This window comes from Bos indicus x Bos taurus, chromosome 23, assembly GCF_003369695.1.
Source record: "Bos indicus x Bos taurus breed Angus x Brahman F1 hybrid chromosome 23, Bos_hybrid_MaternalHap_v2.0, whole genome shotgun sequence".
NCBI classification, from domain to species: Eukaryota; Metazoa; Chordata; class Mammalia; order Artiodactyla; family Bovidae; genus Bos; species Bos indicus x Bos taurus.
This window is the reverse complement of record NC_040098.1, coordinates 31332093-31355424: the sequence shown is the minus strand read 5'-3', so window position 1 is coordinate 31355424 and position 23332 is coordinate 31332093. Positions and strand designations below refer to the sequence as shown.

The 23332-nt window shown below is 43.5% G+C and overlaps 2 protein-coding genes across 2 annotated transcripts in view; one reads left to right on the top strand and one right to left on the bottom strand.

The window, feature by feature from the left end:
* The first annotated feature begins 1247 nt into the window (after window positions 1-1247).
* GPX5 (glutathione peroxidase 5) overlaps window positions 1248-23332 on the top strand; it is a 44395-nt gene continuing 22310 nt past the window's right edge. Inside the window, exon 1 of the mRNA XM_027524735.1 lies at window positions 1248-1569. The gene's annotated coding sequence lies outside the window, so the exon portion shown is untranslated. The remainder of the gene's footprint in view (window positions 1570-23332) is intronic.
* Window positions 5506-13114, bottom strand: GPX6 (glutathione peroxidase 6). The gene is made up of 5 exons (XM_027524730.1): window positions 12886-13114; window positions 10458-10611; window positions 8485-8602; window positions 7208-7307; window positions 5506-6422 (listed from the first exon to the last, which is right to left on the bottom strand). The coding sequence occupies exons 1-5, from the start codon at window positions 12970-12972 to the stop codon at window positions 6216-6218; spliced, it is 666 nt and encodes a 221-aa protein (XP_027380531.1). The 5' UTR covers window positions 12973-13114; the 3' UTR covers window positions 5506-6215.

Here is a 23332-nt window from a genome sequence, read left to right as displayed (position 1 = left end):
CATCACTTCATGGCAAATAGATGGGGAAAAAGTGGAAAAAGTGACAGATTTTATTTTCTTGAGCTCCAATATCACTGTGGATGGTGACTGCAGCCACAAAATTAAAAGACGCTTGCTCCATGGAAGAAAAGCTATGACAAACCTACAGGGTATATTAAAAAGCAGAGAAATCACTTTGCTAACAAAGGTCCCTGTGGTCAAAGCTGTGGTTTTTCCAGTAATCACTTACAGCTGTGAGAGTTGGACCATAAAGAAGGCTGAGTGATGAAGAATTGATACTTAGGAATTGTGGTGCTGGAGAAGACTCTCAAGAGTCTCTTAGACTGCAAGGAGATCAAACTAGTCAATCCTAAAGGAAATCAACCTTGAATATTCATTGGAAAGACTGATGATGAAGCTGAAGCTCCAATACTTTAGCCACCTGATGAAAAGAGCTGACTCATCGGAAAAGACCCTGATGCTGGAGAAGGGCAAGAGGAGAAGCAGGTGACAGAGGATGAGATGGTTGGATGGTCGCATGGACTCAATGGACCTGAGTTCAAGCAAACTCCGGGAGATAGTGAAGGACCGGGAAGCCTGGAGAGCTGCAGTCCATGGGGTCGCAAAGAGTCGGGCACTACTTAGTCACTGAACAACAACAATCCGGTTGTTGGCTCAGTGGTAAAGAATCTTCCTGGCAATGCACCAGACGGGGATTCCATCCCTGGGTCGGGAAGATTACCTGGAGAAAGAAATGGCAACCTAGCCCAGTATTCTTGCCTGGGAAATGGCAATCCACCGCCTTATTCTTGCCTGGGAAATCCCATGGACAGAGGAATCTGGTGGGCTATAGTCCATGGGTTCGAAAAAGAGTCAGACAGGACCTAGCGTCTAAACAACAACAATCCAGTTGTTAATCTTTTGCCTTTCGAAACTATGCTGTACTATGCCAACTCCAGGGAGATGCTTCACTTTCTAGAACGCGTTGAAGGCAGAAAAATAGGACAGCAACGGTAATAGGCAGGTGGAGCGTTAGACAAGGGTATTTCTGTTATCCCAAGGAAAAGAGTCACAGAAACTCGCAGCTAGGAAATAAGTGATAAAGACTATTATATGTATTTTTTTTAATATATGTAATAATAAAAAAAAAAAACTTCAAGGATTTGCAGGAAATAACGGGCCATATGTGATAAAGTAACTCATTTGAGGTACCTGAAGGCGCCAGACTGGTGGGAGGAGGAACCTGCATCTCTCGGGTGGGGCCGAGGGGCTGGACCCAGGGGCCATCTTCCTTCAACTACAGGTGTCATCCCGTGCAGTTTCTCTTCAAACCCCGCGCTGTCATTCTCAAGAGCACGGTCAAAATCTATTGTGACATCTTTCCACCCGGAGCCTTTTGGGACGGGTGTGGAGGTGGGAGTGGGGATAGGGGTCGGCAGGAACCTCGGCAGCTTCCGCCTCAGGAAATTCGGTGAGCGCTTGAAAAAGTCCAACCCGGAAAAAGACTGTTCACTTCAGTTCCTCCCGACTTCTTGTCCTCCTCTGTTTCTCTCGGACTCAGGTTGTCTAGAAAATCAGCTCGTAGAAAAGGTAACGCCTTCTCCCCTCTAACCCGGTCCCTGCACCCCTCGGTGCGCCCCTCCCCCTCCCCGGTGCCCTCTACCCTCGGTCGCATCCCCTCCCCCTCCTGGGGGGCACGAGCAGAAAGCCGGACTAGGGGGCGCTGCGCACAGGTTCGTAGCTGCGCGTCCCCAGGAGACCCCGTGTGGGTGGGGGAAGGGCCGTGGGAGCTGGGGTGGGTCTGGGGGCCCCAAGGACAGGCGGGAGCTGAGACGACTGAGGTGACGTGGGCAGGGAGGCCCGGGACAGGGGAGGGGAGACCCGAGGAGCGGTCCAGACTCCGTCCTTAGGGTGGGATCTCGCAGAGCCCGGGTGGGTGCGAAGATGCGCATCACGGATCCCAGCCCTGAACTTTGGAAATTAAGACCATGAACGTATTCCGCGAAAAAGGGCGTCTGTCGCACAGATGTTTCTTTCCATATCTTTTACAACAGGTTCTTTAAAAGGTCGGGCCTCGAATTCCAGGTGGTTAGAGATGAGGGGGCTGGGAGTGGGGAGGGGAACTCGTCTGTTTTCCGGTTGCGGACAAGAAATATAACTTCTTTTCGCTGACCCCTTAAACTCTGCCGGCAAACCTAAGACTCTTCTCAGGGTCGTCACAGTTCCAAAGCCAAGTCTCATTATCCTCAGCTGCCATCTTCTTCAGAGAATTTCCTTTAACCTAGGGGGGCCGTCTCACATTGGTTATGCCTCTGGGGTCGGAGGGTGAGCCCATAGCTAATGATTGATGGACATGAGTTACAAAAGTCCATCCGTCTTCCTTCACGGTGGAAATAATTATAGTGCAATTTATCTGAAACTGAACTCCATCAGAAATTGCATCCTTACTTCTCTCCCCTACCCTGTCTTTCTTCACTGATTCCCTTAGACTACTCTCTCAATAAATTATGTGTACCTGAATCCTAGTCTCAGCTTCTGTCTACTGGGACCTGAAACCAAGTCAAGGAGTATTCATGAGATCACAAAGATTCAATGTGCTGTGGAAGAGACTTTGGCTACTCTTTACCAGGTTTGGGGAATCCAGCTTCCAGAACTACCATGGGGACTTTCAAAGCCTAAAAATCACACAGTCCACAGGGAAAATACCACATTTCTGCAGCATCTCTCATGGGGGGAGACTGTATTGGGGTCTTACTTCCAGGGATGGGCTGCTTAACAAGATGGGAAAGGACAGTTTGAGAAGGTCTGAGTCTTGGTTCTCTGGGACTTTAGAACACTGTCCCCAGGGACTCTCCTCAAAGGTTTTGTGGTTAGCAGAGCCTTACTGATTCTAGATGCCTGCTGGATGGTGTGTTCCGGTAATAGATTCCTGTGACAACACTGGTTTTGGAACCAATTAGCTCAGGTCTTTCCATGATAGATTGTACGAACCTCTGGTTCAAAAAAATAAAAAATCCACAGCAGTAGTAGTGCCAGTAATGAGAATGATGATCACCATGATAGTCACAGTCAAGTTTTAACTGCTGTAACAGACAGAGTTCCTGAGACCCTCCTGGGCAGTCTGCCCCTCCCAGAAGTTTCTGCCTGTGGCTTTCTCTGGGGCTAAGATCTGTTACATGGATTGGTGAGGAAGGGAGAAGTGGAAAGTTGTATCTCTTGGTCTTCTCTTTTTATAAAGACTACCATCATCGTCATCAGAAGCAATATTCTGATCAGGACTGCTGCTTTCACACCTGTCTCTCACCTCCCCTCATCTCCCAGTGCAAGGGAATTTTTTTTTTTTTTTTCATTTCTCTGGTCTTGGCTATCCCCAAAACAACTTCTCTTTTTTCTCTTCAGGGCCAGCCACTGGAGGGCATAAGGGATATGACATCTGGACTTTCCAGAGCAGTGGCAGGATTGAGACCTCCTAGACTTTATACCACTCAAGTGCAACAGACTCCGGTGAAGCCACAGTTCTCTGCCTTCATCATCTTAGGTCTTCACTGTGCAACAGGGGATGTTGCTCCCCTGGGGCATCCACTTTTGTCCAACTAGTTTCCTGGTTTGGACTGGACCAGTATCTTGAGAAGATTTTATACATTGTATCATCCCATCATCCTCCACCCACTTCCTGGCACCTTGAGTATTCTGATCTGAAAATAGTGACAGATTTGGAACCCTTCTGAGCACTGTTCAGGTCCTTGAGGGTTCTCAAGAACTGCACAGATTTCAAGATAACTAAGAAATGAAACACACATTTTTCAACACCACTGGTAGCTGGTTCTGCAATCCTGTCACTGCCCTAATAACACAGTGCCCAGTAAAAGATGTATGGTGTCTCAAATCCTGTCACAGGGTTATGACCAAGGACAGGCTTCCCTGTGGCTCAGTGGTAAAGAATCCCCCTGACAATGCAGGAGATGCAAGAGATGTGGGTTTGATCTCTGGATCAGGAAGTTCCCATGGAGTAAGAAATGGTAACCCACTCCAATATTCTTGCCTGGAAAATTCCATGGACAGAGGAGCCTGGTAAGCTACAGTCCATGGGGTCACAGATTCAGACATGTTCAAGGACATTCAGTTTTTTTTTTTTAATATATATAATTTTATTTATTTTTGGCTCTGCTGGGTCTTTGTTGCTTCGAGGGTTTTTCTCTAGTTGTGGCAAGCAGGGACTACTCTCTAGTTGCGGGACCTGGGATTCTTATTGCTGTGGCTTCTCTGGTTGGGGAACATGGGCTCTAGGGTGCCCAGGCTTTGGTAGTTGTGGGCTCCTGGGCTCTAGAGCACAGGCTTAATAGCTGAGGCGCGTTGGCTTAGCCGCTCTGTGGCATGTGGGGGCATGTGAGATCCTCCTGGATCAGGGATCAAAGCTGTGTCTCCTGCATTGGCAGGTGGATTCTTTATACCACTGAACCACTAGGGAAGCCTCAGCTTTTTTTTTTTTTGGCTGTACTGGGTCTTAGCTGTGACACACAAGTTCTTCAATCTTTGTGGCAGCGTGTGGGCCCTTCAGTTGCAGCATGTGGGATCTAGTTCCCTGACCAAGGATTGAACTCAGGCCCCCTATCTTGGGAGCATGGAGTCTTAGCCACTGGACCACAGGGAAGTCCCCCCTAGCTTTGTTTTTTTTAACCCATTTTTTTTTTCTTACACGATTTTGAATTCAAGAAGACAAAATATCCAAATATTTTGAAAATATTTTCCATTTCTCATGTGTGTCTATCATCTATGAATATTTAGAGTCTTAAGAATCACTTTCCTGGTCATTTCTGGCTTAGTCTGCCAATTTTCATGTTGCTGTATAAAGATTAAGTCAGGGATCACATCTATTTAGGTACAAACCAGAATTATATTTTATATTACTCACTGATACTTATATTTTGTGTACTTTTTAAAAAAAGACCCTTTAAAGTGCAAGTAGCTGTGTTAATAGTAATTTGTGAAAAGAGAAAGAAAAAAACACCGATTTTACTCTTCATACAATCTTTTCTTTCCTGTTTCTGATATTCTGAAATCTGTCTTCATATAAAGATTGAAGTTTAATTATAAAACAGCATGGGCTAGATAGGGCTTCCAGTATATTCTTGACTCCTCTGATTAGAAGTGAGGTTTGGTATGCTTTTCTTCTACTTTTATATGTTTTTAGATTTTTAACAGCGAGCAGAAATTAATTTTGTAAACAAAAATGGATGCATGTTTGTTGAGAGAGAGAGAAGATTCAAGAAGGGACTCCCCAGGGGATCTGAATGAGGAAGTACAGGGGGCTGTACTTCCCCTGTTCGTGTCACAGCAACTCTGTGCAGCCAGTCCCACCCAGTGTTTTCGGATGAGCCAACAAAAGGTCTAGAGCACTATGAGAAAAACAAAATACTTCAGAGCTAGGTGAGCTAGATACTGAAGGAAGCAGAAATAAAGTGAGAGGAAGAAGTGGTATGACTCCACATGTAATATAGGACTGGAAAAACACCACGGGAAACCAGCTGCTGCAGAATTCTTTTTAATTTGAGACAGTGATAAGGATGAGTTTAAAGGGTGAGGAGAGAAACCCATCATTCTGAATGAAGGAACATCCCTGCCCAGGTGCCATGACCTGAATGCACTAAGGGACAGGCACCAAGGAAGGTTCTGGTTGGGTCCTGCCCACAGGGGCTTTGGGACCCACCATCATGGAGATGCCCCTCAGCTCATGTGAGATGAAGTTTCTGCTCTCACTCTGCCTTCAGAGATCCTACAAGAGAACTCAGGGTGTCAGGGGATAAATGAAAACTAACTAGGGAGAGGAAGAATTTAACAACGCATGCCTGTCTTGGAGGAGAGAAGAGGCTATTAAGGAGATGCTGAGAGTCTTGCTGCCAGTTTCTGCTTTTCTTAAACCTTCAGCATTGGGAAAGGATGGATGTCAGGACTTCTGGGGACTGCGTTTTTAGGGACATGGGTAGTCCCTATCTATAATATGATTTTCCTTTGGAATGGAGTGGAAAAAATTTGGTATTTTGAGGTCAGAGAGTTGGGAGACAGGTTTTCTTTAATTGTCTCTCTCTCTCTCTCTCACACACACACACACACACATTTGGGCTGTACAGGATGGTTTGGTCATATGGAGGCTGGGTGGAAAAGGACTCGAAGCAAAGATGGGATCCTTAAATGTGTTCTTCAGATGGGAGGCAACTTCTGACCGTGTCTCGCCCTTCCTATTCGCTTTTGAACTGCTTCAGGTACTCCAGCATGTCTGATTTAACTGTGCTGACTGAAGCCCGGTGGTACCAACGCATGACAGGGACGCCATCAGGCCCCACTAGAAACTTCTCAAAGTTCCAGCGAATGTCATGGACCTTCATGGGCTCCCAGAAGAGCTGACTTGATGAGCCCAAAAGATCAGAGGTTGGAGGGCAGGCGTTCTGGAGCAGAGAGAGAGAAATCGACAATGTTTTTTCTGTTTCTGTGTAGTCTCGTCTTATCCCCACCCCTAGAATATCTACTCACCAGTATGTATCTCAGTATATTGACTAATTGACATGCTCCTAGTGAACCATAGACGTTCCAATACATCATTACCAGTACAATCAACAACCAAGAGTTAGTATGATAGCAAACAGAAACGTTTATTCCTTTCTCTGTTTCTCCCTCAATCCCATGATTATATGGGATTCACAGTGCTTCAAAGAAAGACTATCTTCTGTTTTTGTTTTTGTGTGTGTGTGTGTGTGTGTTTTTTTTGGTAATGCATAACACTTCTAAAGCTTCAGTTTCTTTAGCTACAAAAAAGGGGGTCCTTCTGTTCTGGGTTTCTGTGGTTCTAATACTCTTGTGACACTCTTTATTACCTATTTCTGTGTTTGTCTCCCTGATTAGATATGAATTCTTTCAAGGAAGAAATTATGCCCTATTAACATTTGTTAACTCATTGTGTAGCACAGTTCTTGCACAGAGCTAAAGATTTGATAAATGTTGAATAAATGAATCATTACCATTCAGTAAGAAAAGTTAGTCTATATTAGAGCAATCATATTTATATGTTTCCATTACTTGAAGTTAAAGCTTCACAACAAATATTGCCACCATCCATGAACTTATCTGAGAATTTCTTTCCAAGGAGTCCAAACTCAATCCTAGACTTGAGCCCCATGCTTTCAGGGCACTGTTACCTACCTGACCAATTCTTGCCAGGTTTATGCTCACTTACCTTCAGGAAGGTAAAGACCTTCTGTTCTTTTTCTCCATTCACATCCCCTTTCTCAAAGAGCTGAAAATTGGGAACAAAGCCACCACCTGGACGTACATACCTGCAATGAACCAGAACAATCCTGAGACCATTCAAATTAAGAAAAGGGTGGATAATAATGGCCACCACAATTTGGCCACAAAGTGAAATTAGAGATAAAGAAAGAGAGGTCGTAGACAGGGAAGATGAGGAAAGAGTGGTCTTTGGGAATCAGGACTTCATGCATATGCTTTAAGGAGCCAATAGAGAATTCCAAGAAAATTGGAAGCAGGGTATTCCTCAGCCATAAAAAAAGAATGAAATGCCATTTACAGCAACATGGATGGATCTAGAGATTATCACAGTGAATTAAGTGAATTAAGTCAAACAGAGAAAGACAAATATCATATGTTAACACTTATATATCGTATCTTTTAAAAATGGTACAAATAAACTTATTTACAAAACAGAAATAGAGTCACAGATGTGGAAAAGAATCTTATGGTTGTGTGTGCTCAGTCCTATCAGACTAATTGCAGCCCCATGGACTCTAGCCCATCAGGCTCCTTTGTCCGTGTAATTTTCCAGGCAAGTATACTGAATCAGGTTGCCATTCCCTTGTCCAGGGGATCTTCCTGACCCAGGGATCAAACCCAGATCTCCTGCATTGTAGACAGATTCTTTACCATCTGAGCCACCAGGGAAGCCCAATGTTATGGTTACCAAGGATAAACTGGGAGATTGGGATTGACATATACACACTACTATATATAAAATAGAAAAGTAATAAGGACCGGCTGTATAGCACAGGGAACTCTATTCAATACTCTATAATGACCTATGCGGGGAAAAGATCTAAAAGCGTGGATATATGTACACGTATAACTGATTCACTTTGCTATACATCTGAAATTAACACAATATTGTAAATCAACTATATCCAGTAAAAAATATTTAAAAAGAAAATTGGAAAGCAATATTTTAAGGTTAAAATTCTTGATTCATTTCTATTTCCTAGGCTTTCTCCTTTCACGCGCTTCTTTTCATTAGATTTCCTGTAGTCTTATCATTAAACAACTCAAAGTTAGAATTGTTGAGCACTACCAGCAGGGCATAACTGAATTCAAGGCATCAAAATGATGTTCTTGAACCAATTAATCTGTCAATCACCCCAGAAGTCTCCAGAATGAGAAGCCTCTAGGTGGAATGTGGGAGGAAAATTCTAACACGATCTTGCAGGGTCCCAAGCAGGCACTTACTTGAGCCCCATAAGGATCTCTGAGTTCTTTGCTGGCTCTTGTTTTCCAAATTGATTGCAGGGAAAGCCCAGCACAACTACACCGAAAGGCTTCAGCTCCTCCTGTAGTGCATTCAGTTCTGTAAGCAGAGGGTGAACAGCATGGGTAGCTCTATCTTGAGCAGTAAAAGCAGTATCTGTCTATCACATGAATAAGCTGAGGACTATGAAGGGAAAGATTCAAGATCATGAAGTTTGAGGAAACAGAGCAAAAGGCTAGAACACAGATTTCCAGAAACACATCCAAACAACTGCCTTTTATCTTGTGCAGAAGTTCCCATAAGTGGCTCCACTTCGTCATCCAATAGGAGCCCTTCTTTAAAAGCACAGATTGCTTAAATTGGTGTGTGTGTGTGTGTGTGTGTGTGTTTTGGGGGTGGGTCCCGTTTGATTCTGAAGAGAAGTCAGATTTAAATGCCATTGCCTTCCTTAGTTGATTGATCAAAAAGTGTTTTAAGGAATGGCAAACAAAATGGACATTCTATCCCCATCCTCCCACCATCGGCCCCATGGTGACACAGTGTTACACTCCAGTCACCCTCCCAGGAGCACTCTTCGGTGCTCTAACCTGGGAGTTACAGAGGGAATCAGAGAAATGCTAAGTCTAGCTCCAGAGCATTCTTTTTGTCAGTTCCAGTGACATAAATGCTGCCATTTCCCTGAAAGACTCATTAGGATTCTAAGGCTACAAACTCCTTTGAAAACAAACTTTCAGCTCTTTCCCACTGTCAGGAAGCTTCCCAGTGTCTGTCTGGACTTGTGCCATTATTTCCAACTTCAGCCACTTTCAGTTCAGATTTACTGACTTCATGACCAGCACCAGCCAGTCCTAATCAGACTCAGCTCTATCTGCTGGCATCTCCTCTTAGCCCTCACTCCAAATAAACAGTGCATAGATGGTAACTACGTTTCCTCTTCTCTGCCATTTGGAAGTACCTGCAGAACCCAAAGGTATTTTTCCAGAGGCTCAAAGGTCAATCTTCTCTCCTGTTACCAGAAGTTACCAGTGAGAAAGATAAAATTAGCCCCTGAAAGCTAGATTCTGGCCTGGGACTTATAGCTAGAGCTTGTTGTTCTCCTCCTGAACATAAACAGTTTCACAGAAGATCAGTTTCATACGAGAGACCTTTAACCGGACAAAACATGAACATTATTCAAATCACAAAAATGACCAAGTATCACCCTATTCTTACCAATTTAAGTGATTGCTGTTTATCCTTGCTTTATTCCTCCTATTCTGTAGATATGATTTATTAAGATACCAATCACTTCACTGTGCCCATTTTCTCATTTCCTGACAGCATCCAATCCAGAACCAAGCTTCAACCCCTTGAACCCTTCCCCAAATCATATAACACAAGCTCAGATCCTCAAATAAGTCCTTTCTATTAATAACATCTTCTTACTGAGAAGCCCCATGGTTCCCTACAGTATATGTTTTCCCTCAGAACGTTGAGCAACAAACTCAAATACAGATACATTCCTGGTGGTCTTTGCTAAATCTTTGGGAGAATCTTAGTTCTCAAATCCCGAGATAATTCTCCTAGCATTTCTAAGGAGCAGAGCAGTGGCAGGATGTAGGGGATAGAGTCACATGATCACCTACCTTCCCCCAGCCCCTTGTTTCCTCCCAATAACAAATTAGCAAAACCTTCTGGAGTTAGGACTTCCCTGGTGGCTCAGACGGTAGAGGGTCTGCCTACAATGCAGGAGACCCGGGTTTAATCCCTGGGTCAGGAAGATCTCCTAGAGAAGGAAATGGCAACCCACTCAGTATTCTTGCCTGGAAAATCCCATGGATGGAAGAGCCTGGTAGGCTACAGTCCATGGGATCACAAAGAGACACAACCGAGCGACTTGATTCTCACTTTCTGGAATTAGACTATGGCCATCTGACAAAGCTAGTTCCAAGAGAGTTGAAACATGAGTTCTTACCTGGATACTGAGCTGTCAAGCCTCAATAGGTGGCCACATTGACAAACAGGACATGCTTGCCCACATACTGCTTGAACTGGATATACTCCTCACCATTGAGGGTGAGGGCTCCATACTCATAGATGGTGCCTGTCACCCCCTTATAGCAATCCACCTGAAATATAACAAAAATAACCACAGTGATGTGATGATAAAGCAAATGATAATCTCTAACATCTGTGGACTTTTTGAAACTCTAAGAACCGAAGAGAATATTCCAAGTAATATTTTTAGTTACGGCTAATGCCACAACTGGGACTTTACAGGTGGTTCAGTGGAAAAGAATCCGCCTGCCAAGCAGGAGACTCGGGTTCGATCCCAAGATTGGCAAGATCCTCTGGAGAAAAAAATGGCAACCCACTCCAATATTCTTGCCTCGGAAGTCCCATGGACAGAGGAGCCTGGTGGGCTATAGTCCATGAGGTCACAGAGTCGGACACGACTTAGCGACTAAACAACAATGCCACAACTAGAATTTATACCTTCTAATTTAAAATCTTTTTTGCAATGGTGGGACAAGCACTTTATAATCATCTTTCCATTCCTGGAATCTTAATACAATTTACTGCCATCCTCCGATTGACGATTTACAGTTTACCTGCACTCTCTTCCATATCCTAACACCCTATTCCAGTCATCATATCTCTTCGCAAATATTTTTAACAGATTTTGGCAGAGTTTCTCACAACAGAAATATGTTTTATATAAATGTCTCATCTGTATGTTCTCACATTGTAGTTTCCTTCCCCAGAGCTCAGCAAATAACTTGTTCCTCCTCTAGATCCCAGAGGCATTTTCCAAAGCTTTGCCAGTAGGGGCTTATTGGTACCTACAAAATTCATCCTCAGTGCCCTTTCTTATCTCTGTGTAAAATAGGAAGCAAAGGGAATAGACTTCCTACCTACAAGGATGGCAAGGGAAAAAAGCCGACAGGATCTGGAACAAAAAGCTAAAATGCCTCAACAACTTCTGGCTGTCTTTATCATGTGTGGATGCCACCTTGTGAACTGGCATGTAGAATTCCAAGAATACTGCAGCTTGGAAGAGGCTGATCTTTCCTTCTTGGCTTTCAGTTCTGCTCCAATTTGCTTAGGTCTGTTTGAAGAGATCAGGATACCCTAAAACACAGCCTTTTACTCACAAGATAATATTCTATGGCAGAAATTCCACACCCAATCAGGCAGCAGCTGCTGACATAGACGTGGATGGCCCTCAGTAGATGCTTGGTTTTTTTTTTAATATCAGAGAAGAGATATGATCTTACTACAGCTACCAGTCTTGATTCATGTTATATACACCATTTTACACTTCACATGAACCCAATAATAGAGCACTTGAAGTGTGGTTTGAGGACCTGCACCAGTATCATCTGAGAACAAATTAGAAAAGCAAATTTGGACTCTACTAAAACCTACTGGATCAGAAGCTTTGGAGGTGTGACCCAGTAACCTGTGCTTTAACAAACTTTCTAGGTGATCACTGCACTACAAGATAGGTTTTCTCCAACTTTTAGAGAGGAAAGAAAGGGGTCAATAAAAGATGTCTAACTGGCTTAACATCACAGTGAAGCTGTGTTTTTGAATGAATATGCCCAATTTTAAACTTCAAACTTGTTACCTCAAGTCATTTACTTCAGCTGCCACTTAGTATCCTAAGACTCATATACACACCCTTAACAGGGTGCTACTGGAAGCAAATGTGGACATTTTTCCTGGGGTGAGGGGAGAAGCATTGGGTGATTTGGAGCAGTACCAAGACTTAAAAGCAAAGATCTTACTCTGATCTGAGCTCTTGCCACATCACTTCCCCTGAAATTAAAATCAGCAAGCAACTCTCCTTGCCTTTTGCCTTTTATTATTCCCTAAAAGAAAAAAAGCGCCCCTCTTTCCTGACTCTGGAACTCCTTAGGGCACATTTCAGCACCAGCTTCTTTTTCCACCTGCCCAAGAGTTTCAGTTTCTCCAAGAGCTGCCAGTTCAGCCTCCTTCTCAATCCAGTTACTACTTCACATCCCTGTTTCCCGGACCTGCAAGATTCCCCAGTGTTCCAGACCAGGGTGGAGGGGATGGGTTCTGGGTTATCCAGCGGCCACCAGGGGCAAGTGGCAAAGCAGAACGCAGGGAGAGCAGCCTTCGTCCTTCATCCACTTTTCCACTTTCTGCCCAGTGACCCACCAGGCTAAGGGGAGATGATCCACGTAAAGACAGGCAGTTTAGGAGAGCCTCTGCCTCAGAGAACAGCAGTGGCAATGGCAGACGTCAGTTAGGAAAGGCTGGGGAGACGAATCTCGTCCTTCCTAGGAGAGAAGAAGGGAGAACTCCTGGCTTCCTTGGCAGCCTAGTTCACCATCAGTGCTGGAATCCACCTCGGTTCCCTGCAGGACACTTACCTTCATCTGTTGCTGCTTCGGAGTCAGCTGAGCTAAGCCGACCAGGAACAGTGGGAAAAGACATGAGGCCCAGAGCTGCAGGATCATGGCTCGAACTAGGAGTTCCAGGCAAGTCTCAGATCCCTAGGGATCTCAACCCCTTTTGAGCTCCCGGCAGGGACCAGTTTGAAGATTCATCCTCCAATCACAGAGAAGCATTAACACACGGGCAAACCTCCCTCCACCCTGCGATCCCTCCCCCTTCCTCTTCTTCCCTCTCCCCAACATCCACCTTCCCCATCACTGTCCCACCCCAGACCACAAGCCCTGAAGGCTCAGTGCACCCAGTACCTCCCCCTGACAGGCCACCCACCGGTGGTTCTGGCACCCGTATCCTGGCAGGTGAAGGTGGAGGCTTTCCCCTTTGGAACTTTAAATACTGTCTCTACCTTCTCTAAGTGCCTGGTAGTTCCCAGGTGCCAGCTCTGCACCCAGGAAGTAAAGTCACCACCACTGAATCAGAATCTGCTTTTTAAAATCAAGATTCTCATGTAATTTATATGCAAACTAAAGTTTGAAAAGCATTGTCCCACATGACTAATAATCCTCGGTCCTGTCCCCTCAAACTTTCCTCACTTAGTCCACAGCACACTGTATTTTCTGACTATGAAGTCTAGCTGTGTGGGCCTGAGTGTCTCAGATACTCTTGAACCTGTGCCCTGGAGAAGGGCTTGTTAGCGCAGGAGTAACACAAATGATGGGTACACATTCACAGGGCAAATTGTCTAGGAGAAAGCTCTAAAATATGAGATAAGGAACTTCCCTGGAGAAGGAAATGGCAACCCACTCCAGTATTCTTGGTGGGAAAATTCCATTGACAGAGGAGTCTGGCAGGCTACAGTCCATGGGGTCGCAAAGAATCAGACAAGACTAAGCATGTAAGCAGGGGAATCCTCCTTGGTTGCCTTGGGCTTGACTAAGCTTCATTTGTTATAAATAATCATCTCTACCCTCACTTACTCCATAAAACTATTTCTAGTAAGGTCCTAATAAGGTAACAATCTTAAATTTGTTGGAAAGCATTAATATTTGAATTGGTGAAGAGTCAGAGTTATTTCTCCCACACATCCTCACTCCCATCTGCTCCCCTCCAGCTTTTCTCTGACAGCCCAGCTTTACTGAACTCCCTTGTTTATTGAAGTGATACCTTCTTCCTCTTCAGTTCTAAGCCCTTTTACATCCAGTCCCTTCCATCTGCCCTGCCTCTTCCAGGTTCACACAAAAGGCTTTCTCTGCTCCTGAAACTGAAGTCTGGATGGGGTTGAATTCTCATGAACTCTGTTGGAAGATAAGCTTTCTGTTATCTCAAATTTCTTCTCTAAGACCTTATAATCTGTGGCCTGCTCACTGATATCCGATCCAGCCAAGCAGGTCCTCAGGCATTTGCAGCCATGCGAAAGTGTCCTCCTCTTGACACAGGCCTACACACATTCATGAGCTCCTTGGCCTCTCACTATTCTTGTTTTTAAAAGTGGCTAAACCTTAGACTATGATATATACCGATGATAAGGGTATTGACTAGCTCCTTATCTAAGAAAAAGTTAATGTCTCTGTACCTTAGTTTTCTCATTTGTAAAATCAGGGTAGTAACAGTGTTTACCTCCTAGGGCTGCTTTGAGAATGGAATGTGATTCTAACTGTAAAGAACTCAACCCAAGGCCTGTAACATTTAAGCAACTATTTTTCATCCATATGTTTATCTTTTTGCATCAGAAAAAGGAAGCTCAAAGAGAGAGTGACATCTCAAAGATCATAGGTTAGTAATGGTGAAATGAAAGCAAACTCTTGACTCTTGCCATGGAGTCCTCGCTCTGGCTCCGCATGGATGATCAGTTGTTGCAACTAAATCTTCACTGTCTGAGGTGATTTACATTTGCTCTTTTTGCAATAACTAGCCCCTGAGTGGAGAAGGCAATGGCACCCCACTTCAGTACTCTTGCCTGGAAAATCCCATGGACGCAGGAGCCTGGTGGGCTGCAGTCCATGGGGTCGCTTGGAGTCGGACACGACTGAGCGACTTCACTTTCACTTTTCACTTTCCTGCGTTGGAGAAGGAAATGGCAACCCATTCCAGTGTTCTTGCCTGGAGAATCCCAGGGACGGGGGAGCTTGGTGGGCTGCCATCTTTGGGGTCGCACAGAGTCGGACACGACTGAAGCGACTTAGCAGCAGCAGTAGCAGCAGCAGCAGCCCCTGAGTGGTGAGGAGACACTTCAGAAGAGACCTTATCAGTAAGTCAAATGGTCTAAAATCCCAACTGCCCAGGTTCCTATTCCAATATTCCTCATAAGCTTTTGAGCATCTTGGGTCCTGGCCTTTGAGAATAGAAGGTACAGAACACACTGAGCAGGAGGAAAGGAGGCAGACATGGTCCAGTGGCTAAGAATCTGCTTTCTAATGCAGAGGACTTGGGTTGTACCCCTGGCCGGGGAACTAAGATCCCACATGCTGTGGGGCAACTAAGCCTAGATGCCAAAACTAGAGATCCCACTCAGAACAACGAAAGATCCCGCATGCCGCAACTAAGACCCAACGCAGCCAAGTAAATGAATATTTCTTTTTAAAAAAGAAAGAAATGACTGATGCAAGAGCAGAGAATCTGTATAAACCAAATTTGTCACTTCCTTAATTTACTACGCCAAGCCCAAGCTCTTTAGATTTTTCACTGATTAAGCACCCAAGCCCAAGTTTCTTTGTCCTGTCAGTTCCTCACAAGTTTATTGTCTTTGTCTGAAAAGTATAAAAGCTGCCTGCTTTGACCACTTCTGAGAACACATTTCTATAAGACCTCCTTGCATACAAATTAAACTGTTTCTTCTCCTGCTGTCAATCTGTCTTGGGTCGCTTTTTTTTAGTCCAGCCACAATCATTCAAGAGGGGTGGGAGGAAGGTTTCTCCTCCTCACACTTCCCAGATCTTTTCCAGTCTCTCTTCTTCTACACCCAGCTTTTATTCTATGACTTTTCTAAAGGTCTGTTTTGTTGACATCACTCTTATATTAAAAATAATTTGATTCCTCCCTAATTCTTACACTTTCAATTTTAAATTCTCCCATGGAGCACTCACCCTTCCTGATTTGACATTAGTTAAAATTTGCAGGTGTATCCTTCCCTCCATAAATGTTATGTTTCTGGCAGATTGAACTGCCTTCATCACTCAAAATCTATCTATTTAGGTATTGATTCTTGACCTTTTAGATAAAATCAGGGGTAGTATGTTGGGGTAATTTTTGAAATATTTTTTTTGATATATGAATTACATGTTTTTATTTAAAATGATGCAGTGCAATTATTAAGCAAGACCTCAGAGGCCTGAGTCACAAATCAGGGTTCTGGGGAGCTTGACCAGGCCTTCATTTGGACTCAAAGTCAGTCTTGCTGCCTTTCTCAAATAGCCTAGTTAGGGCTAGGGCAGAAAAGACTGGGAGATTCAGATCAATTTGTCTCAACCACTATTTCTTTGGCCCAGTCAGGATGAAGCAGTTTAGATGGTACAGGATTCTTAAGAAATGATTTGTACAAGGTTGCAGGATGTTACAGGCTGAGTTATATTCTCCCCAAAAGATATACTGAAATCCTTCCTTGCAGGACCTCAGTATGTGACTTTATTTGAAAATAGGATCTCTGCCAATGTAATTAGTTAAGATGAGGTCATAACTAGAGCGAGATGGACCCCTAATCCAATATGACTGATGTCCTCATAAAAAGTTGGCTTTGTAAAGGATGTCCTGTAAATGGAGACACAGCTTGGAGTTGAGCTGCCACAAGGCAGGGGATGTTTGGGTTTAGCAAAGGCAAGGAAGGATCCTTCCCTACAGGTTTCAGAGGGAGTATGGCCATGGTGACTCTGTGAGTTCAGACTTCTAGCCTCCAAAACTGTAAAACCATCCATTTCCATAGCTCTAAGCCACTTAGTTTGTGGCACTTCCTTATGGCAGCCCTAGAAAACTAATTCTTGCAATTAAGTTTCATTTTAGAGATAAGAACTGAGTTTTCTCTGGTTTCCGACAAGTTTCATCCATTGCCTTATGTCTACCCCACATTCACCATAAAGTTCTTTCATTCTCAGTTTCTTTGATCATAAAGGAAACAAGATTCTTTATTACTTCCATACAAGCCTTCATTTTACTTCCAGAATGAAATTACTACTTTATTAACCTGAATCTCAACTTAGAAATTCAAGCCTATGCTTGATTCTGCCTGAAATATTTTTTTGATTTACTTTATCTCCCTTTGTACATGGGCCTTCCTCTTAGGACTCTAGGGATTTGCTTCTCTGCTTTGCAAAGGAAAGACAAAGACTCATTGCAGATTTGCCATAATTTTGTAATACCATCCCTTTTGTATTGTAAATAATATTTTCATATCTACCATCTCATCTTGCCCTCACTATCAGAGTAGAAATTACATAGGGGAGGCATACTTTCCTCAACTGATAAATGTAAGATTTAAAAATAGAGTCACTTAACTTCAAATCTAACTATTTTTGTCTGTTTTAAAAATCTCCTTTGACTTCTTTAAATTCATTAACCACACATATTAAGAATTTGAGTGTGTAACAGGGAAGAACAAACCTGACTCCATATTGAATCTATTTCTTTAAGTTCTAGACTTTGCACTCTATAGCTAATTGCCTCCTGCCCAGCCTTGCTAACTCTGTGCATATGCGTGTTAATCATAAAATGAATGTGGCCTGTAGCTTGAAGTATAGAAGAATAGTCCCCTTCCAGAAACTCTGCCTCCCATGCCTAAACTTTAAAACTTTTGCTTAGCTTGTAGGTATACTAATCATTAGAAAGATAATTTTCCCTTGCTTGGTGACCACTCATCCACATAGAGATAAGGAGTTGCAGAACAGGAAATAACATCCATTTTGTTGAATATTTATAGTTGCAACATGGCCAGCCCTATGTTGAACAAACTCAAAAACAAAGGATTACCATGTCGCCTCCAAGATCTGGCAGGCACCAAGGAGTCTGCAACAACTCATCACCTCTTGACCTCTCTCCCTCCCATTTATTCCTCTTTGTAGCATAAAAGAAGCTTTATTCAAACCGAGCAAGAAGAGTTCTTTAGCACATTAGTCTGCCATCTTCTTCATTTGCACACTTTCTAAATAAAATCTCTGTTCCTTGCTCTAACACCTTATTTCTTTATGGTTTGGCCTGCTGTGTGATAAGTAGTATAAGCTTGGACCTGGTAACAAGATGAATGACAGTATGCTATACTTTCCTTTTTGTTACATTTTTATCCATATTTGTGTCTACTATTGCTCCATCCTTGAGGACACTTCGGATTCAGGCTGGCCATGGCCCTAATCCTGAGTCTTCATTAAGGCAGCTGGCCCTGAAGCAAAGTACTCCTGTAGGCTCTGCCCCTATTGTCAAAATTTCTACCCCATCTGTACCAAGAAATAATTTTAGGGTCTGGTGAAACAAAAGGGATAATGTGTAAAGAAGAATGTGTACTTTCCCAGGTAAGGCCCAAGTCCATTATTTCTACCGTAATGTACCAGGGAGGTGCCACTGCATCCATGCACAGCCATGGGCATCTGAGACCCCACTGCACCCACAGGAGCCAAGCAACTCCTTTGGCCTCAGAATCAGACATCCCCACAGGCGTAGTCCCAAAGCTTCTGTGACTCAGGCCTTGTTACTCCCACAGAAGGAAAGACTGTGGCCATCTCATCAATATTGCAAACCACAATCCAGCAGTTAACCTGGGGGGAGGGGATTGGACTAAAAGATGACTGCCTTCATACTTTTTCACATTTAACAGTCTCATCTATTAGGAGATTCAGTTCTCTTGGTCATCTGCTGCTGCTGCTGCTGCTAAGTCACTTCAGTCGTGTCCAACCCTCAGCGACCCCATGGACTGCAGCCTTCCAGGCTCCTCCGTCCATGGGATTTTCCAGGCAAGAGTACTGGAGTGGGGTGCCATTGCCTTGAGAAGACTGAGGAGTGGGAATATTGATCCCGAAAACTCTTAAAATTTTAGTGCTCAAGTACTGCAGTTTCCTTATTCATGTATGGAAAGGCAGAGGCCCAGAAACTGAAGTGATTGAAACGTCTGACCAGGGAAAGCGTCATTCAGTGGACCATACTTGGTCAAGTGAGGGGCAACTGAAAGAAGTGGACCAAGTTGGACTTCTCCCATTTGATTTTTTTTCGTTTTTTTTTGCCCCACTGAACCCATGGCGGGGATCTGAGAATCCGTGCCCCCTGCAGTGGAAATGAGGAGTTCTAACTGCTGTACCACCAGGGAAGTTCCTCCCATTTGTTTCTTACTTACAACTGTTCAACACTAGCTGGTAGGTTCCTGCACTTCTCAACTGATCTCAGGGCCAACTCTGTCTACTCCCTGAACAGCCTCAGGAAGAAAAGTCAGTAGAAATGAGAGATGCTAGGAGGAATTTGGTCCCAGAGATAGAATGGGGAGCGGAGGGATAAAGAGAGATGGGAGATAAAGGAAAAAAAGAGAGGGGGAAAGAACAAAGTATGAAAGAGAACTAACATGCACTGACTCCCTTCTTACTCTGTATCAGGCATATTTGTACAGGTTTTCTTAATCATCACCAATATAACCATAAGGTTAATATTTTCTCCATTTTATAAATATGGATATGAATACAGAGTAGAAATAGTTAATTTTCATAAGTTACAGATCATTGTCAAACTGGCACTCACATTCAAGTGTGTTCTGATTCCAAATCCAAACTCTGTAGTAGCCTAAATAATAGCATCCAAAGATATCATATTTTAATCCTGGAACTGGTAAATGTTATTTTATATATTTTATCAGCAAAGATTTTGCTGATGTGATTAAGTAAAGGATTTTGAGATGAGGGGATTATCCTGGATTATCTGGGTAGGCCCTAAATATGATCACATGTATTCTTAAGAGGAAAGCAGATGGAGATTTTACTATAGAAGACAGAGGAGATGGAAGCTAGAGGTTGGAGTGATGCCAAATAGGAGTCACAAGCCTCCTTTTCTATTTTCTATAACATATTACTTATTTCCTTCTGATTTTTTACCAGAAGCATCCTTGAATATCATATTCCTACCAGTAGTTAATTCAAAGCATTCTAGACTTTTCCCATCATGTATTTCAAAATTATTCCAGCCTCAACACATTTACCAATTCTAAAGCCACATCAATATTTTTAGGTATTTGTTATAGTAGCACCCTGCTTTTAGGTACTAAAATCTGTATTAGTTTCCTTTGGGTGCTGTAAAAAGTTACCACACAACTGATGACTTAAAAGAGCAAACCTTTGGTCTCTCATAGATTCTAGAGACCAGAAGTCCAAAGTCAGTTTCATTGGACGAAATCAAGTGGGGCTTCTAGGGGAGAATCTGTTTCTTGCTTCATCCAGTTTCTGGGGCATCTGGCTTTCCTAGGTATGTGGCTTGCATCACTGTAATCTTTGCCTTCATGGCCACATTGCCTTCTCTTTTTCTGTCTGTAGTCTAATATTTCTCATAAAGGACTTGAGAACTGGCAAGATGATAATGGACTACCAAGCCAATTGTGCAAAAAAAGAAACTAACACTATTAACATTTATTTTCTCAAGAAGGGCTAGTATCTCTGCAGGTAGACTTGAGTTTCTGATTTGAAGGCCTCTTGTGTCTAGGGGGTCTGTGATTCTCCAGAGATCAATTTGGTGTTCAACAGTTCAATTCAATTCTGACACCAGCTCCCAACACTTCACAGTTTAAAGGTCCAGTTTCACAAGACTGCCCCTACTTTAGGGACCCACTGTAAATTCCAGCCTGGGGGCATGCATCTACTAATTCAGTTCAGTTCAGTTCAGTCGTGTCCGACTCTTTGTGATCCCATGAATCACACCATGCCAGGCCTCCCTGTCCATCACCAACTCTGGGAGTTCACCCAAACTCACGTGCATCAAGTCGGTAATGCCATCCAGCCATCTCATCCTCTGTCGTCCCCTTTTCCCCCTGCCCCCAATCCCTCCCAGCATCAGAGTCTTTTCCAATGAGTCAACTCTTTGCATCAGGTGGCCAAAGTACTGGCCAGCATCAGCTTTAGCATCATTCCTTCCAATGAAATCCCAAGGCTGGTCTCCTTCAGAATGGACTGGTTGGATCTCCTTGCAGTCCAAGGGACTCAAGAGTCTTCTCCAACACCACACTTCAAAAGCATCAATTCTTCAGCGCTCAGCTTTCTTCACAGTCCAACTCTCACATCTATACATGACCACAGGAAAAACGATAGCCTTGACTAGATGGACCTTTGTTGGCAAAGTAATATCTCTGCTTTTTAATGTGCTATCTAGGTTGGTCATAACTTTCCTTCCAAGGAGTAAGCGTCTTTTAATTTCATGGCTGCAATCACCATCTGCAGTGATTTTGGAGCCCAGAAAAATAGTCTGGCACTGTTTCCACTGTTCCCCATCTATTTCCCATGAAGTGATGGGACCAGATGCCATGATCTTAGTTTTCTGAATGTTGAGCTTTAAGCCAACTTTTTCATTCTCCACTTTCACTTTCATCAAGAGGCTTTTTAGTTCCTCCTCACTTTCTGCCATAAGGGTGGTATCATCTGCATATCTGAGGTTATTGATATTTCTCCTGGCAATCTTGATTCCAGCTTGTGCTTCTTCCAGCCCAGCGTTTCTCATGATGTACTCTGCATAGAAGTTAAATAAGCAGGGTGACACTATACAGCCTTGATGTACTCCTTTTCCTATTTGGAAGCAGTCTGTTGTTCCATGTACAGTTCTAACTGTTGCTTCCTGACCTGCATATAGGTTTCTCAAGAGGTAGGTCAGGTGGTCTGGTATTCCCATCTCTTTCAGAATTTTCCATAGTTTATTGTGATCCACACAGTCAAAGGCTTTGGCATAGTCAATAAAGCAGAAATAGATGTTTTTCTGGAACTCTCTTGCTTTTTCGATGATCTAGCGGATATTGGCATTGTTGATCTCTGGTTCCTCTGCCTTTTCTAAAACCAGCTTGAACATCTGGAAGTTCACAGTTCACGTATTGCTGAAGCCTGGCTTGGAGAATTTTGAGCATTACTTTACTAGCGTGTGAGATGAGTGCAATTGTGCGGTAGTTGCCGTCTGTGGGGTTGCACAGAGTCGGACACGACTGAAGCGACTTAGCATAGCATTAGCATTGAGCATCCTTTGGCATTGCCTTACTTTGGGATTGGAATGAAAACTGACCTTTTCCAGTCCTGTGGCCACTGCTGAGTTTTCCAAATTTGCTGGCATATTGAGTGCAGCACTTTCACAGCATCATCTTTCAGGATTTGAAATAGCTCAACTGGAATTCCATCATCTCCACTAGCTTTGTTCATAGTGATGCTTTCTAAGGCCCACTTGATTTCACATTCCAGGATGTCTGGTTCTAGGTGAGTGATCACACCATCATGATTATCTTGGTCCTGAAGATCTTTTTTGTACAGTTCTTCTGTGTATTCTTGCCACCTCTTCTTAATATCTTCTGCTTCTGTTAGGTCTATACCATTTCTGTCCTTTATTGAGCCCATCTTTGCATGAAATGTTCCCTTGGTATCTCTGATTTTCTTGAAGATATCTCTAGTCTCCCATTCTGTTGTTTTCCTCTATTTCTTTGCATTGACCACTGAGGAAGGCTTTCTTTTCTCTCCTTGCTATTCTTTGGAGCTCTGTATTCACATGGGAATATCTTTCCCTTTCTCCTTTGCTTTTGGCTTCTCTTCTTTTCACAGCTATTTGTAAGGCCTCCTCAGACAGCCACTTTGCTTTTTTGCATTTCTTTTCCGTGGGGATGGTCTTGATCCATCCTTGACCACCCCATGAACAGTATGAAAAGGCAAAATGATAGCATACTGAAAGAGGCACTCCCCAGGTCGGTAGGTGCCCAGTGTGCTACAGGAGATCAGTGGAGAAATAACTCCAGGAAGAATGAAGTGATGGAGCCAAAGCAAAAACAATACCCAGTTGTGGATGTGACTGGTGATAGAAGCAAGGTCCAATGCTGTAAAGAGCATTATTGCATAGGAACCTGGAATGTTAGATCCGTGAAACAAGGCAAATTGGAACTGGTCAAACAGGAGATGGCAAGAGTAAACGTCGACATTCTAGGACTCAGCGAGCTAAAATGGACTGGAATGGGTGAATTTAACTCAGATGACCGTTATATCTACTACTGCGGGCAGGAATCCCTCAGAAAAAATGGAGTGGCCATCATGGTCAACAAAAGAGTCCGAAATGCAGTACTTGGATGCAATCTCAAAAATGACAGAATGATCTCTGTTTGTTTCCAGGGCAAACCATTCAACATCACAGTGATCCAAGCCTATGCCCCAACCAGTAACGCTGAAGAAGCTGAAGTTGAATGGTTCTATGAAGACCTACAAGACCTTTTAGAACTAACACCCCCAAAAGATGTCCTTT